Source organism: Wyeomyia smithii, chromosome 2 (genome assembly GCF_029784165.1).
Source record: "Wyeomyia smithii strain HCP4-BCI-WySm-NY-G18 chromosome 2, ASM2978416v1, whole genome shotgun sequence".
NCBI classification, from domain to species: Eukaryota; Metazoa; Arthropoda; class Insecta; order Diptera; family Culicidae; genus Wyeomyia; species Wyeomyia smithii.
This window is the reverse complement of record NC_073695.1, coordinates 62,358,257-62,375,588: the sequence shown is the minus strand read 5'-3', so window position 1 is coordinate 62,375,588 and position 17,332 is coordinate 62,358,257. Positions and strand designations below refer to the sequence as shown.

Here is a 17,332-nt window from a genome sequence, read left to right as displayed (position 1 = left end):
TTACGAAAGGCAGAATATTTCATAAGGCAGAATAACGAATGGCAGAATCACAAAGAGCACGAATGGCAGAATCAAAAAAATGGTCTATTTTCTTTTAAACAACTCACACTCGTGGCCTTTGGCCGACTCTATTGTCCAAGTGTATGCTGTCCGTACTCGCTACCGCTCGTTCGGACTTAACTAAGGTAAAGAAAACCTGTTTGAATAATCCTAGAAAACCAATAGATCAGTTGTTTGTATGCGAGGTGCCGCCGCTCCCGACGGCGGGTCGGCGGCCGGCTTGGACCGGGCTTTGTGCCACCTCGGTTCCTTGCCCTCGATTATGCGTCTTCGCCGCATGAATTGTTTTATGTTAATTATAACCATCAAGCCGCTGAGTCTAGTGTAAGTTATACCGCAGACAGACGTCCAAGCTGAGTTCCAAACTTGTGTAAGGTTTTTTGTAGTAGCAATCCGTAACCAGATAGCGCTACCAGTACCGCCAGCCTCGTGCACCAGCGAAAAAAAAGGTATTGTAGCGATAAGGTCACCAGACGGCGCTAGTGTACAAGTGATTCATAACGCAATTTACTTTGAAAATTTACACGGAAATTTCGATCAATGTTGATCTTGCTTGGACGTCTGTCTGTGGTTATACCTAACATCGAAAGATTACTCTCCGCGATGCCATTAGAGTCTTCAGGACCTGAGCCAAACCAGTTTGCGCGTTTCGGATCTAATAATTAGGCTTGAACTGCACCTTCCATCAAAACTGGTCATTGCTGTGTGACCAGTTATTATGTCTGGTTACCAAATAATATCAAATAATAAATGTAGAGTAGCAGCTTTGATACCGTGACCAGGATTAGCACCAATTTTCCATCACGAACTTAGCTATCGTGAGTCAGGTTCTCCTATCAGTGATTCTGCCTTTCGTGCCTTTCGAAATTCTGCCTTGTGTGTACGGTCATAGAGTTCTGCCTTTCATGATTCTGCCTTTCGTGCTTCTGCCTTTCGTGATTCTGCCTTCTGTGGCGAACCCGAGGGAGCGAAGATGATGAAAAAAATGTTTGTTTCTTAAATCCACCAACCTGGCTTTGACGATTTTGTTGAGACGATTGATATTGTCGCCTTATAGTATTACGGAATTGAATATATATCGTTTGGTTGTGTTGTCTAGGTTCAGAGAGTTACTCACCAGACTAGAAGCCGGCACATGTAGATCCCGGGCCAGGGATAATGCCTCATCGATGGACTGAAGACACTGGTCGATGTTTTCTGAGGACTCAAGCTGGACGTTGTAGTCAATTGCGTTGTCCACACATCGCTGGAACCACGTTCATTCAATTCGATGGTAGTTACACCGAGAGACTTGGAATCGGTTTGCAGAGGATCCAACTTCGACTACTACTGGGAAGTGGTCCGAGCTGAGTTCATGGTGTACAACCGGGTCGGTGATGTTGCCCATATTGGAGATGAACAGGTCGATGGTTGCGTGTACTCCGAATCTGCTCAACCGGGTGGGAGCGGCCGGACCTAGGATGTTGTTGTGGCCTACTTGTAGGTCGTTGAAGAGGATCAGGCCGTTTTGGTTGCGTCGACTGTTGCCCCAGGCTTGGTGTTTTGCGTTGAGGTCACCCGCAATGATGATCTGCCCCTGCCTCCGAGTCAGTTTGATGAGGTCGCTTCTTAGGTTCGTTGCCGACCCGTCTCTTACGTCAACTTGCTTGGGGCAGTAGGCTGCGATGATGGTAATGGGACCGACTCGGGTGGTCATTTCCAATCCCACGGCCTCGATGACCTTTAGTTGAAAACTCGGTAGCAGATGACAGCTTATTTCACGCCGAAGAGCAATAGCCACACCTCCTCCAGAAGAATATGCTCGATCCAGCCGTACAAATCGGAAATCGGGGAGGAAGATGATCACCACAGGTTTGAGATGCGTCTCCGTGATAATAGCAATGTATATTTTGTGTGCGTTGAGGAAGTCAACAAGCTCGTAATTCTTGTTTCTGATAGAGCAAGCGTTCCAGTTAGCAATCTTGATGATTTCACGGTCCATATTTGGAAGCGATCATCAGCGCAGATTGCAGTTGTTCAGCTCTACTTTTGCAAGTGCGAAAAGTGTTGATGCATTCCACGACCAGTGAAACGTATTGCTCCATGGTGAGCATGGGTTCGTTGTCAGTTGTGCCAGTTGCAGCTTGGGAGAAAGTCGTTGCGGACGAGTTCCCTTGGAGACCTGGTGGGGGTGAACGGCTACCGGATCTCGTTGCTTCAGCATACGTAGAGGCAGCTGGGACTGGTTTGGTGGGTGAATTAGGCGGTAGCGGGGCGAGCAAAAGTATGGGATGCCGGGAGCCAATGGCAGGGAACTTCTTTGTGTTGTTTGGGGGCACCTTTCGGCGACTTGGTTGATTGTTGGTGGAGGCCCGCTTACGAACCTCGATGAACTCTGCGCGTTTCGGGCACGTTCTACTGGTTGCTTTGTGGGCAGCCCCACAGTTGGCGCACACCGGATCGGCAGCCTCCATCAGCTGGCAGGCATCGGGGGCGTGTGTTTGACCACACTTGATGCAACGGTACGCCATATGGAAATTTTTAGTCTCGTGTCCAAACAGCAGGCAGTTAGACCATTGGGTGACGTCACGATGCACTGGTGGTTTGTAGCGCTCCCAGGCTACGATGATGATGATCTTCTCTCAACCAATCACGTGGAAGCATCTCTGCTTTCTTTCTTCGTCGCTTACGTTGGGTGATGAATGCGATGCCAATTGGCCGTCATTGCTAGCCAATGACTGAATGCGTAAAATCATTTCGTCTATGTTTTTGAAGTCTGCGTTAGGGAAATATACCAATCGTATGAAAAATGTATGTGGGTATTCGACCTTCAAACTTTTCCGCAATGTTCACGGAGTAATAATAAAATGGTAACTAAAATTATCATGTTATACAAATCTTGTATATTTTAGCTTTCCAACGGTATATGACCTATTGAAACCGGAACAGTTGTTTGAGCGCTATTAGCATCTAAAATCTTCCATTCCGCCAACCAAAAACGTTATATGTTCTATCCAGTTTTCACAGAATGTACCTTAGTATAGTGAAGAAAGACGTAGTCCCACGTCAAAAAAAAAAAAAAAAAAACAACATTGAAACCCACGACTACGAGTATTTTCGACAGTAAGCAAATAAACTGAGTTCGTAGGTAATTATCACACTCTTGTATATCGAATTTTAGTTTATTGCTTCGGAAATGTTAACAAACTTCTATCTAATTTTTCAGGCAAAAATATTTTTTTACAATATCTGAAAAAACTGGATGTGGGAGAAGCGTAATAATCTTAGCTTCCACCAAATAAAAAGCGTTCAAATTGCAACTCTAGGTATGCATCGGCTATACAAACAATCGATCAAAATTTCACACACGTAGTCTCTATAATTCAGGAGAAAATAAGCTTGCAAAATTCAAGGTGATTGCGACGACGTTCTGATTCACTTGCTTGATTGACTTTCAGGCAGCATAGTTCTAAAAACTTTGCCTCGTTGTTACTGCCAACGATTTTTTTCGACAAAATATAAATAATAATAAACATCAATTAGTTATGCAATTTACTCCATTGTCAATTAACTAAGTTTGTAAACTGCTTGACTTTATTTTGGAAAAAAATGCATTTGTTTTCTACCCGTGAGACTTACGATAAAAGAGTAATTAAAAGTCAGCGGTTATTTTATACAATGTTTTTTTTTTTATTTTCTTAATGTCTCAAAAATCACTTTCATAATTTTTCTCCACTAAATATAATAAGAATATATAATAATTTTAATAATAATGTTCATAATAATAATTGTTTGTTTCTTCTTGCTTATTTTCCGTTTCACTTCGTCACTTGCGCGTTTTGCACCACTGTCGCCTATGCGTGTATAATATTTCTGACCTTCTAGTTTTTTTTGCTTTTAAATTATTAGTATCATTGTTTTACTCGTGTCTTGACTGCTCTTTTTCCATTGTTCAACGTAAATCTTCCATGTGTCTCACAATATATATTTCTAGTTCGCGTTCGTGCGAAGCGGCCAAATATTCAATAGTTTGGGCAATGGTTTTTCCTTCCAAAAGTAGCTTTTCTTTTGCGAACTTTCCTCTCGTCAGTTTTTCTGGATTGAGTTAGTTGATCCGTGTGAGCAGTATGGTTTTGCTTTGTTTATTCTTCACATATTTATTTACTTTACTTGTAATAGGATGTTTGTTTTAATGTTTGCTTACTACTTGAACTGGAAACGAGAAGAACTGAATGAAGTCGTTTTCATTTGCATTTATGTATTTGAATTCGAATTCGAACAGTCGAATAGACGAGAACAGTCGCCGATATTCGTTCCCGCTTGCTTTACTAATGATATGAGATCATTCTGAATGTGTGAGTAGGTGTTGTTGGTAGATGTCAGTGTTTGTCCTATCATCTTCTCTTCTCGCTTTAAGAAATTATTGTTTCGTGCGGAAAGGACGTTTCAATTTGATTTTTTGATCTTTCACACTCGTTTCTTCATGTCATTTTTATGTTTATTTCTCATTGTTTCCATATATTTTTCGTGATTGCTTTTAATTGCTACAAAATATACGTCTTGAGAGATAATTTTACATAACATGCTCTCCGTTTTGGCATTGCATATACATGTAATTTTTTGCATAATTGGTAAATAGTTTCATAGAGTTCGCTCATTTCTTCTAAGCATCTGAGTTTATTCGATTATGTTTTCTGCAGGTGTTAGAATAAAATGATGAAAATAAACAGAAATAATGCAAAAACTCCCAAGATATTCCATAAGTTGAGGTCTACAAACTAACATCTTTTTGGGAGAGAATGGATGCTTGCTTACTTATACCTAGACGGCGTCTACAACTAGTTATTGAGGGAAAGTAGTCTTTAAAATCTACAAACCTATCTCGTTATCAATACGTATTTTATTTTCTTTCACAATATCTAGCGTCTTTTGCTTTATTTTCATTCGATTTTGTCTTGGGTTTCCTGAAAAATATATGTATATACCTATCTCATTCTACAGCGTCTAAATGATTTTTATCCACGTTTTTGTTAAACAATAATTTACATTAAAATATGGCATCTTTTGACGAACTTTGCTTGTAGTACGTTTGAGAAAATAAACACATATGCAGCTTGCGGTTACAGTATATGTATAGAACTGTTTACAATAAATCAGCACAAATACTACGATTCTTTTGTCGCGTAAGATTGATTGATAACGTCCTAAAGGAAGCTGTTTTTATGTTTATTGGAGAAAATCTCTTGGGGAATTCTGTTTTTCTGAAAAAAAAACCGAAGAAACCAAAAAAACTCAAGGGTAAAAATTTATTGGGTGTTGTTTTCTTTCAAATTGAACTTAAAAGAAAATTTAAAAAACTAACGAATGGAAAAATAAAACAAATCCTACAACTTTGCTTCAAAAAAACTAGTTTATTCATGTGTAAAATAATTTTCCACGGGTCTGGCTGTTGAGTATTCCTTATTTTACGCATATATTCATGTTTGTTTATTCATGTTTTAATCAATATGGCAAATTTGTCTTCTTTCTTGCTTCTACGACAACATCTTTCCGCACATTTCGCTCATTCTTCTTTTTTTTTGCATTTTTGTTTGTTTTACTTAATAACATTCCTACGTTTTTTACAGCTACTATATTGGTTTTCATTATCTTTTGGGGCTGATTAAAACTAGTGTGTAAGATAACGAAGATGAACAAAAAGATGCTTTCGGCTTGCTTATAACCCTTCTTCTTTGCTGCGTTTTCTTTTTGTTATGGCCAAGCAATCTGCGCACAAAATGTCCGCTTTTATTTTGTTACGCTCCGGATGTTAACTAAAACTTAAGATTATACCAGATGGGTCGTTTTTGGACACCAAAAAAATCATCCCTAAAACTAATGCATAATTTAATGACAATTTAATCTTTTACTTTTCTACGCTTAAGTGTGTTTGTTCATTTTACTTTTCATTGAATAGATTCACTTTTGCATATATGTATGTATGCAGTTGTGTTTGCATGTATGTGTGTGTGCTTGTCTTTGATTATGTGACCTCACTGCACAATAAATAGTTAAATAAAAGGATTAAATAAATGATGATTTGATTCTTTTTCATTAGAGAAAGAAGAAAAACAGAAACACTAGCTTACTATGTTTTTGTTCAGTTTGTTTATTTGATAAAACTGATTCGAGTTACGGCTGATGTCTTTTACTTGTTTCAATTCATCATTAGAAAATGAGAAAAAACGATCAATGATAAAAAATGTTAATAAAAAGACTACGAAAATACCAGAAAACAAAATAAAAAACTACACTAATTAAAATACTAATACTTTTTCTTCTTTGAAATTTCTTTTGTTCGCTTATTTGAATGTATATGTGCATTCGGTTATTCTGCGCCATTTCGCTGAACCTAATAAACTAGACATGTTTTGGGGAAAATATGATAGGAAAGTGCAGAATTTATGTAAAAACGATTAAAACTAAGAGATGATTTACGTTTTTCAGCAATCATCGAGCTTCGGCTTACTAGATAGAGGAAAAAGACTTAAACATTAATGCATGTGTGTGTGTGTGTTTGTTTGCTTTTCACGAACGATCTCTCAGACCACACTGGAATCACACGCTGTAGGAGCCGTATTTAGTATATATGTGTGTGTGTTCGTGTGAGATTGTTGGCTTGAAATTAGGGTACAATAGGTACTATTTACAAAAATATAACAGCATGCTTGTTTAAAACGTTAGTGTTTTAGCAAAAAGTGTACGAGTTGAGTTTTTTTAACAAGCAAAGTTAGCAAATTGGAAACTTTCATGAAGCGAGAGCAGTTCTTGTAGTATTATCAGCAGTTTGTTTTTTTTTCTCTTATAACCATTCGTGTTAGCTTATAAGCAGCAAAAAATCAAGAAAAGTAATGCAGGAGTAGTCCAAAAGACAAGTACTTTTAAAGTTTTTTTTAGAAAAGAAACGAAACTGATAGTAAAAAGTGGTTCAAACAGTCGTTTTTGTTTGTTTGTTTTGCGTGTTAACAATTTGTTTTTTGTACTTTTGGCTTCGATATAGACTTTGTTTTTAGTTAAATTTCCTATTTTTTCCTCTAAAATATTTGATTCTGTTCAAAAGGTATCTTTGATATTTTTTTCTATTATGTTTAATGTGTTAATGTGCCTGAAGGTGCGCTTGTTGGTTGTTTTTGATCTATGAAAAAAAAAAATATAATGTTGAGATTTTAGGTTTCGCTTACCGAACTGAATCGATTGAGAAGAGTTTTGAGCAATAGTTTAGCGGAACTTAAACTGAAGTGCTTATCACAAAGGAACGAAACATTAACTGAATAGTATAACATAGGACCTAAACTTAAATAATTCGGCATCATGTCTTGTTTCTTTTCTTGCGTTCTAAATACTGCGGTGCGTACGTACATTGACTTTTGGAGGTTTCCGAATCCCTATTTCATGTTATTCACTAGCATCAGCGTTCAGTTATGCTTATTCATATCGTCATCAGTAGTAGTAATAGTAGTAGTATTGGCTAGGATCATGTCTTTCATGCGGTTGACTTTGCAGCCCTGTCGGAAGCCACTGATGCGGCAGCTGTGACTGCTGGTGGTACGACCGAGTGGCGCTGGCCGCATTCGGTAGCAACAATGGTTGCGACCTCAGTGGAACCGATGGTAGCGACGATGACAACGATGACGTTGACACCGGCGTCAACAAGCCGGATACCATTGTTGACGGTGACTGGCTCTGATGGCTGGTAGTACGTGTGGTAATCTGCTCATCCAGCGGTCGACCTGGCGGCAGATTTTTCTCTCACCACTAGACTCCCGAGTACTCAACGTCCATTAAGTCGTGTTCCTATAAGAGCAGAAAAGCAGGTAAAAATTAGGATTATCGAAAGAATACAAAACAAAGTTTAGGTTAGTAACGTACCTCTCCCATGTGCCGCATGTGATGCAGATCATCCAGCGGTTCCGCTTTGATATCGTCTTCCTGCATCAGCAGCATGTCCTTGTCATCGATCGGATCGTTGGTGGCTACGCCTAACTTTTTCAGTCGCATTTTCTCCGCCCACTCGGCGATACCGTGTTTTGGTCGATTCAGGTTCCGATGCTGGTAAAAGATGAGTGTCATTCGTGTGGGGTTCAGTCGATTGGGTTTTTTCAGCGCAGTTGTGGAGTGCATCTCCAGCTTGGCGCATTCAATGACGACACTGCCATGTGGTAAAGCAATCGCCACACCGCCCATCTGTGGGTCCTCGAAGCAGTCAACATTCTCATTCGTTTCGGTCACCTCACCAAGCGTTTCCTTCGGTGGTGGTGGAGGGGCTGGTGGTTGCGGAGCTTGCTGCATGACCGGCGGAAGATCTTGCTGTTTTGGTCCGAGATGTGGTTGATGTGGCGCGTGTAGCTGTGATGGTGTGCTTGGCGGGATATGTGTCTGATGATGTGGATGTGGAGGATAAAGGTTCCAGTTAGAGGGTGGAGGAGGTGCGGGGATGACGGCCGTTGGAGGCGGTGGTGGAGCAGGCCCAGTTCCAGGCAACTGTGTCTGTGTAGCTGAGTACATGTTGTGATATGTTGGATGGTAGGTTTGTGGCGGATAGCCGTAGTTGTAGTTCTGGTAGGGGTCGTACGGAGTGTACGGTGGATGGTAACCATAGCTCATCGGTGTGTTGGGATGATAGCCATAGCCGGGATTGTAGTCTGGTGGTTTGGGTTTGACAAAACCTTGTTCGGGCTGTTGCAGCGTGTGGTACGTGTTTTGGCTCTGCTGTTGACTAAGTTTAGTAGTGCTGTAGTCATCCATATGGATCGGAGTTGGCGTCTTAGTTGGATCCGGAATACTTGGACTGAATGCTGAATTACTGCTGTTACTGCCAGGTCGAGTTGTGGTGTCTGGAATTTCTTCGTTACGACCCAGCATCTTGTTCGGATCGGTTCGATTGCCGTAGTAATCCGTCGGCCAGTTGTTGTAGTATTGACGGTTGTCGATGTATTGCCCAGTGTTGTAATCATAGCTATACGGTGAATCCAGTACCGTGCTAGATATCTGGTTCGACTGTAGTTGGGCATCTGTAAAGTTGTCGATCATAGATGCCATATCGACGAGAGTGCTATTCGTGTTACCAGCATTGTTTGGCGAATTGATGGTGTTTGGCGCCGTGAATGCACTGGTTGATCCATTATTTCCAGTTGGGGGTAGCTGACCGCTACCCGTCTTATCACTGAGCTCCCCGTTATTGGAACCATTTCCGCCGCTGCTGCTGGATTTTGAACTATTGTTGCCGGGCGTGTGCGACCTTGGTGACCCAGAACCTGAAGAACTCTGACTATTTTGGTTGCTGTTATTGGCGTTACCACTGGTAGTACTGTTACTATTGTTGCCTGAGCTGGAGGAACCTTTCTTGCTTTTGGATTTACTTTCTTTTTTCGTCGGCGGAGGTGGAGGTGGAGGCGTCTCCGGAACTGATTCTTCATTGTTGGAATTGTCACCATCTTTGGCCTTCTCATCCTTACCGTTACCACGTTTCTTTCCGTGACGTCGACAAGGCTGAAGAGGAGTAGATCTCACGCGAACTTCAGTTGGAAATCTGTGAATACAAAACAGTATTTTAGTATGTATTCCATCTGACAGAGAGACTTCCTTGCCAATTGTCCATGAACTATAAAAAGTATATTTGTTTCGCTATGAACGATTGACACGGTTTTAAATAGAAGGCAGTTTTTTTTACGAAACCCGCTAAAAAAGAAACCAATGCTTTACACTCACTTCTCCAGCACTTGCACAGCTCCACTCTTGGCCTTCTTTTTCTGGCCTTCCTCACTGTCGAATTCATCGGTCGTGTCCATGGTGTAGAGCGGCAGGACATGCAGTTGTTCATCGTCACTTTTGACGCCAGGAGGTAACGGCTTAAGCAGCGTAACTTGCACCGTGCAGCCATCCTGCATATTGTGCAGATCTCGGTGTGTGTGGGCGCAAAAATCCAAACAGCACGTGACACCTGTTCAGGAAAATAAACGGTCAAAACCATTGGTTCAGGAGGGCCAAATAAAATACCTGAGAAGGGTTTCCCGGGTTTCAGGCCCAGCCTACAGTCAGGGGCTTCCCTCTCATATTGCACTTGGTTCTGGAACGCCTGCGGGGCTACCGTAACATACAGTGGACTCAACATTGTCGCCAAAATGTTCATACGTTCCTCGATCTCCGCTTCTTCATTCTTGACTGACAGACGGAACTTACGTACCGTTTTGGATCGCGCATACTTGCAACCATTATAGTACATTGACCAACTGCAGCCGAAGCTGTAGGATACGCCGCACGTTTCCGGATCGAGACCTGCAAAATAAAACCAGCAAATGACTTACGACCATACCATTTTCGGATAACTAGCCAACCTACCTTGACAGGCGCACGTTCGGTTCTCATTCGTCGCACAGCGACGAACCGTTGGAAGACCGTATTTGTTCAGTTTGACTGCCAGCATTCGGTACACGCTATCGGCTTCCTGTGTCGGAATACCGTCCCAGACTACGATACATATCACAATGAAGGACGCCTTGCATCTGTGGAATCAAGAAGCGAAAATTCAAAGCCAACGTTAGTAAAGCACACTTCGTCACCAACCGGCGAGCCGAAAAAGTAAAGATCCGACCATAAACTCACCGATGCCCTTGTCTTCGCTTCACAATGAAGAGCAGCTTTTCTTCGGGATCAACCCGGCGGATAACCCATTTTGAAATCGGACAACCTTGGCTAGATTTGCCCTCCTTGCCAGTATACACTACTTTCTCTATCCGCAGTTGCTTGCCGGAGAGACCGACTCGAGTTTCCGTTTCTCGACGCAGTTCCTCCAAAGACGATGCACAGCCTAGAATACGAACCGAGAATGAAATTCATCTGTTAAATCTGTGCAATTAGGTTTCCTACCTAGATGGGTATAATAGCTTCCCGGTTCGGACGGCGGTTTGGTGTCGGACGACGCAAAACAGTCGCAATCCGGTGCCTCAGGTTTGTGGGCCTTTTCCAACTTCTCGTCCTCAGCCTGCTTGGCAGCGGCGGCTTCCTGTTCTTTTTTCGAGCCCTTTGATTCCTTCTTTTTGCTGGATTTACTACTTCCACCGCCGCCGCTGTTGCTGCCGGGTTCGGTTTTGATCTCCCCGTCTGCGGAAGAGTCCTTGTTGGCTTTGTCCTTTTTGTCAGATTTCTTGGATTTGCTTGTTGCTGGTGTGGCAGCCGCAGGTGCTGCAGCGTTGGTCACAGGAGGAGGCTCCGGTTCGGATGTGGCCGGTGGAACATTATTCGTTGCCGTTGTTGGCGTTGTAGGAACCGGATCACCCAACGATGATCCACTGTTGGCGCTGGGATTGAGATATGAGCTATCCTCGGTTTCCAGCTTGATGGGAATATCTGCTTGCGGTAAGCTACTGTTTTTTGGAATTGGATACGTGTGGGCAGGAATCTGCTGTTCGAAATTGGTTTGATGAGCTACCGGAGTAGTTATTGCTGGCAATGGTGTACTCAGCTCTGGTGTTGGAGGAAGCGTGCTGCCAGTGGAAGTGCTGTTAAAGTTCTGGTTGTGATAATTGGGATAGTTCTGGTACCCTGGATAGCTTCCATAGGGCGAGTAGTAGCTATTGTACTCGGATTTGGTTGAACCAGAGAGACCAGAACTGGTGTGCTGAGCTTGAGATTGTGGTGGTTGACCGGCGTCACCATAATCCCCGTAACGAATGAAATTCTGGTAGTTCTTTTCGTAGCCGTCGAATTTCGCCGGCTGCCCGACGTCCTCGAGTAATCCAGGCTCTTTTTTTACATTCATTAGATTGTAACTGGAGGAACTACCGCTGCCAGCGGTTTGTGGATGATGGAATGCTCCGCTGTGCATGTGAGACGTTTGTTGATGATGTGGGAGGTGTGGGTTGAAGCCACTGTTCAAGTTGTCATGACGGAAACGGTTTAGCGGGCTTTTGTCATCTAGTTTACTGTCCAGGTGGCTTGAGTAGCCACCAAGCACTAGTGATGTTGCATTACTACTACTACTGCTGTGATTGGATGCTGGATATGTTTGATTAAGATTCGGATACGGCGACGACGAAGATGACGACGAGTGATGGTCGTTCATAAAACTACTACTCGAATAGCTATTAAGATTACTGGAAGATTTGTTAGAGTCTATCTGTTGATTCATGTCGAGATGATGATTGTTTTTCGATTTGCTATGCTTATCGCTACTCTTATGGCTACCGCTCTTAGACTTGGAGGAGGACGATGATGAAGACGACGATTTGGAGGAATTCGGCTTATGTTTGCTATCATGTCCGCCGCCGCCGCCGCCACCGGAGTCGTGATGCAGACCACCACCTCCGGGATCGGTATTACTCTTGTCGATTAGTTGCTGCTTCTGCTCAAAACCCTGATGCTTACTACCGTGATGAAGATCGCCAATAAGCGTATGATGTTCGTGCTCTGCTCTGCCGGCTGGATCGTTGCTCTCCATTGGTCCGAGGCCAGGCGATTTGCTACTTTGCTTCCAGTTAGGATCAACAATATTACTGATACTGTTGATCAGACCGCCACCATCTCCGATAGTACCATCGTTGGAAGTACTGTTACTGCCACTGCCTGTTCCGCCGCCCATCATTGCTGAGGCCGGAATCGGTGACTGACCGGAGGCCAGCGTTGTAGGCGTTAGGCTGTCTCGAAGATGGTGGCTATACGATAAAAAATGACCGGTCTGTTGTTGAGCCGGCCCTTGTCCTAGCACTGGGCTTTGGACGCCTAGATGAGTCATGTGTTGACCGGTGGGCTGCAATCCCCCGATCACATCCTTAGGATCGTTTTTGTTCATGATCATCGTTTTTATTCGCGAATTCAAATTTACCCGATCCGATTGGTTGAACAGGTCGGGTGATTGCTGCTGTTGATTCCAGCCTCCCCAATCGCCCTGGGATTGTTGTTGCTGTTGTTGGTTACTATTTAGGTGGTTTGGAGACTGATGATTGTCTGGCGTTTGCATGGGCGAAGGAGTGTGCATGCCACTGTGCGATTGCTGCGCGTAGACGTTGTTGTTGTTTGCGCTATTAGCACCATTGTTGTGATTTGGTGACTGCTGCAAGCTGTTGTTTCCGCTGCTGTTGTAGGGATTAGGAGATTGGTGTGCGTACAGCTGCTGGTTGGAGTTGGGACGAGGAGGTTGCTGCTGCTGGGATTGTCGGTTCGGCGACTGTGGTACCTGTGCTGGTGGATGCATTGAAGAGCTCCCTCCGGAACCACTAGTTCCGGTGCTGGTGGATGTTCCGTTAGCATTGGTCACGTTAGTTGTTGCCGAACTAGCTTGGGTAGTGGTTTGGCCGCCATATTCTTGTTGGCCTGAATATCCATTACAATTGAGTGAGCGCGGCGGTACGCTGTTCACCCGTGGATATCCAGGCATGTCGTTTCCCGACGTCTGTTTGTTTAGCTGCAAGTTGAACTGATCGTGGGGATTGTGGGAAACTACGGCGGGTCCGGTCGATACTTGGCCGGCGTAGGTAACGGTCGGTGCAAAGGAAACGCTCTGCAGCGATACTTGATTAATGGGCGTGATCTGGTTGGTCTGGAATTCGTAGCGCTGTACGGTTGGTGGCGCGGCGTACGTCCGACCGTAATTGGGATCAAAACCAATACCGGCTGTTTGGACATAACCGTTCGGTTGATAGGCGGCATAACCCTAGAAAATTTACAGAGAAGGGTTTCGGGTGAGATAGACATTATAGGGGCTTGATTCGGTTGTAGCTCGTCCGAAAATTAAAAATAAGGAGAAGGTAAAGCATTTAACGAAGGTTTTCCGTATGGATGATGAAAGGTACAGGCAGGTTGAGAAAGCATGTGTGATGGTTAGTAGTACGAGCGGTTAGCTATGGGGATCACTCGTTCATATTCAATTTGTTGTTGTTGTTGGTCATGGTGTAGCAGTTGATCGTGGTGTACGATGGGGTAGTATTCGTAATGTACCTGTGGCTGGAATTCGAGCGAATTTAGCGGTGTGATAGCGGGAGTGTTCTGCGGTATTTGCTGGATGAATTGATTTTGCCAACCCTGTGACGGATCAGCTTGCCAGGTCGGGTAGAACGCCATTGGTGCCTGGAAAAGCAAAAACAAAAAACTCTGTTGAAAATAACAGTCTAAAAGAACGAAAGAAGCTTTACCTAAAATATAAGTTAGTGAACTTGTTCTACTGGAAACTATTATAGGATTATTTATTTATTTATCGCCAATGCAAACTTTTGCCTTGCACTACTCCAACGTGAAGAACCTCCCAATCTTACTCGATATTTATATTTTGTGCTAAATAAAGCACTTGGCGAAAAATCGGCCAGCAAAATAATGACAAAATAATGATAACAATATCAGAAGCAATAAAATGTATTCCCCCTCAACGGCCGCACAGGGCAGAAGCGAACATGATGTGAAATATTTCCGTGACATCGGGTAAAAAAACATAAACATTAGCCTGTGCCGCGTTGTATTTGGTGCCCCACCCGGCGAAAGTCCTCATGTATATATGTATGATTGTTGGAAAATGTGCTGCTGTCATGTAAAATTAAAAACGTTTGCATGTTCGCCCTTCTCTATCCCACACCCGACACACCCAACGTGTTCTGTTTATTGCCGGTGAGGAGAAGTGGGGTAAGGTAGGAATGTATGAGTCTAAAAATAAAAGAAATTTAATACAGTGATTTCTATGCAAACGATCCGCGCCGCATGGCGCACATATGTATGGATGACTGCGTGTGCAAGTGTGAGCGTGTTTGTGCGGAGAAGAGCGGAACAGCCATATTCCTCTATTTATTGTTATTTAAAATAATTTATTAGATAATTTGCATGGAAATTCTTTTCGCTTATTTTGTCGATGATTCTTTGCCATCTACGACGGGACCGGAAAGTGAAATCTTTTGGCATCGTGGTGTGCGTTGCATTTTGTTGTCAACCATTGTTGGGAACAATTGGAATACGGACAGTATGTTAGCTCATTTCAAGGGACAGCTTCCCCTTCGCGAACGGACAGATGTAACAGTGGTGTAGAATGAGCAAAAAGATCAATAAAACATGTGTCGGTACGTGGCACCGGTATGTATCTTCTTTGTAAATATGTTATGTACATTCTACAAATTCCGTCTTCTTAACGTAGGTTCAAATAGGGGTATTAATTAGATTGATTCTAGCACCAGGAAAAGCATTCCAACCGCTGGCGGATTGGCGCCATAATAGGTACTATAAAATTGTAATTGATTTAATAAATTTTACACCGACAGCAGTACGCTTACCAACTGTCGAGCAACTTTTTAGAAAACCATGGGTAGCGTAAGAACAACACCGCCTGGTTTTCGTCGCATTTCTGCAAGGGAAAGAAGGTGAAATATTTCCTGCAAGTGCATTGTGCGCGGGCTGATTTATTGAAGGTTTCCTGTTTTCCTATGTTCACCGTCATATGTGTGTGTGTGGGTACGTCCCCATGCACGGTAAACTTCCTGGGTGAAAAACTGAAGTTTCCTTTTAATGACATTAAAACACGCATACATACACACACATACACATGAACGTTTGCCGCACCAACGGCGGTAGTTCGCGAGATGCTATAGAAATTTTCGCAGACAATAGGGATATAAATTACGTTTCAGCGACTTTGTTTAATTTATTACAATTGAATTTTCCCTCTTCGTTGCTGTTTTTGCCGGCACCACCGCGCCGCTCCTCGGCCAGAATTCCGTAGCGCGCATAATGGTCCTTTCGCTTGGTGCAGCTATTAGATTGCCGTGCCGGAGCTCGAGTGCTCCGTCGGCGGCAACGCCGGTAATTTATCGATGGCAAGCGTGAATAACACCTCAAACTATTGTTTCATTCGGGGCAAGTCTCGCGCGTGTTACTGTCCTTTTGGTGGCGTTTCTTTGCGGAAAGTATTTTCGGAAAAGAAACTGCCTTTCGAAAATTTTTTCTCCTTGAGATTGCGTGGTGGGGTGAAACGTTTAAAAATATCACTGTTTGTGGTTGAGTAATGATTAGGGTTTTCGGTCTACAATGATCGATACGGCGCTCGATGTCTCCTACATCAATCAAACATCATCTAAACATCGATTAGATGCCACCAAAAACTTGGAAAATGTTTACAGCACTTTTGACGTAGGACTACGTCTAACCGCACTATATCGAGATACATTCTGCGGAAAACTAAAACCAAGGTGTAACGTTGGAATGAAAGATTTCAAACGGTAATACTGATGTAACCACATGACGGATCAAAGTAATCAATATGCCGTTGGAATGATAAAATGATGGACAATTTTGTGATTTTTCATTTATCATTGTTACTTGATTGTTGAACAGTGAAAATTGATGAAAAGTTCCAAGGACGTATTTTCACGAACAATGTACCAATCACATGCGAGCACGCCTGGCACAGACTTCATGAGTGGATACCAACTGCCTGCTATGACAACCTCTACATCAGTGGCAAAAAAATTGACAGAATCTCCCCGTCCCAACAGGTCAACTAATATTTGCTTCTATGAGCCTAGACTATTTTGATGTCTTGAAGTGAAGCTTTTTCGGAAAGTTCGTAACAACCTCCTTTATCAGACAATTGAACGATCTGCTGTGAGAATGTTATTAAAACTGATGTCTTGAAGGAAAACATGCTGGCACAGGCAACAGTACTGCACCGATCCATGTATGAGAAGACGGTCGCTCGTCGTCAGTGCAGAAGCACTCAATTGCCATTTGTGTGCAGTCAAGCCAAGTGGAAACAATGTAGCTGCTGTCGACGTACAGTGATGCGTGTTCGCACACTACGCTGTGCGGCCGGGGGTAAAATAATTCTGTACGCAAGAGTATATCATGATGTTGGATGTTGCATCCAATATGTGATTACAACTGAACGGATTTTGACCACCAATGCTTTGAACAAACGACGAACGTTGCCAAAGCTTGTGATACACAAATTGGCTTATCATTGAATAGTAGATTAGTAAAAAGTTCAGTTGAAATCCACTTTTTCTAGTTCAGTTTCGCAACTTTCAATCAATCACGAGCTCGCTTTATATAGCTGCAACAGATGTTTTCTCATCGTTTTAAAGTGGTTAAAGTGGTTATTGTATTACTACCCCTGAACAGGTTTTAAACACCGATGTCTTAATCGACAGGTAGAATAATGCGGAAGATTGTAATATAATAATTAAAAAATCTTTTCAACAAAAGTTGTGTTAAAAATCGAGTAGATGGCATAAGAACTGCAACCGTAGTGATTTTCATATCCATGTTTAATAATAAAAACTTCTTT

General features: G+C 42.8%; 1 protein-coding gene and 1 long non-coding RNA gene across 5 annotated transcripts in view; one reads left to right on the top strand and one right to left on the bottom strand.

Moving 5' to 3' along the window:
• The first annotated feature begins 2,629 nt into the window (after window positions 1–2,629).
• Window positions 2,630–3,604, top strand: LOC129724561 (uncharacterized). The gene is made up of 3 exons (XR_008727933.1): window positions 2,630–3,187; window positions 3,266–3,365; window positions 3,427–3,604. It is a non-coding gene; the product is annotated as an uncharacterized LOC129724561 (long non-coding RNA).
• A 101-nt stretch (window positions 3,605–3,705) lies between these two features.
• Window positions 3,706–17,332, bottom strand: part of LOC129725958 (methylcytosine dioxygenase TET) — a 296,289-nt gene continuing 282,662 nt past the window's right edge. For all 4 annotated transcript variants that reach the window (XM_055682423.1, XM_055682425.1, XM_055682426.1 and 1 more), the window contains 8 exons: window positions 14,011–14,139; window positions 10,945–13,726; window positions 10,681–10,885; window positions 10,417–10,580; window positions 10,075–10,353; window positions 9,787–10,018; window positions 7,948–9,607; window positions 3,706–7,872 (listed from right to left, as the gene is read on the bottom strand). In XM_055682423.1, the coding sequence (XP_055538398.1) occupies window positions 7,834–7,872; window positions 7,948–9,607; window positions 9,787–10,018; window positions 10,075–10,353; window positions 10,417–10,580; window positions 10,681–10,885; window positions 10,945–13,726; window positions 14,011–14,139 (5,490 nt within the window). In that variant the 3' untranslated portion in view covers window positions 3,706–7,833. The remainder of the gene's footprint in view (window positions 7,873–7,947; window positions 9,608–9,786; window positions 10,019–10,074; window positions 10,354–10,416; window positions 10,581–10,680; window positions 10,886–10,944; window positions 13,727–14,010; window positions 14,140–17,332) is intronic.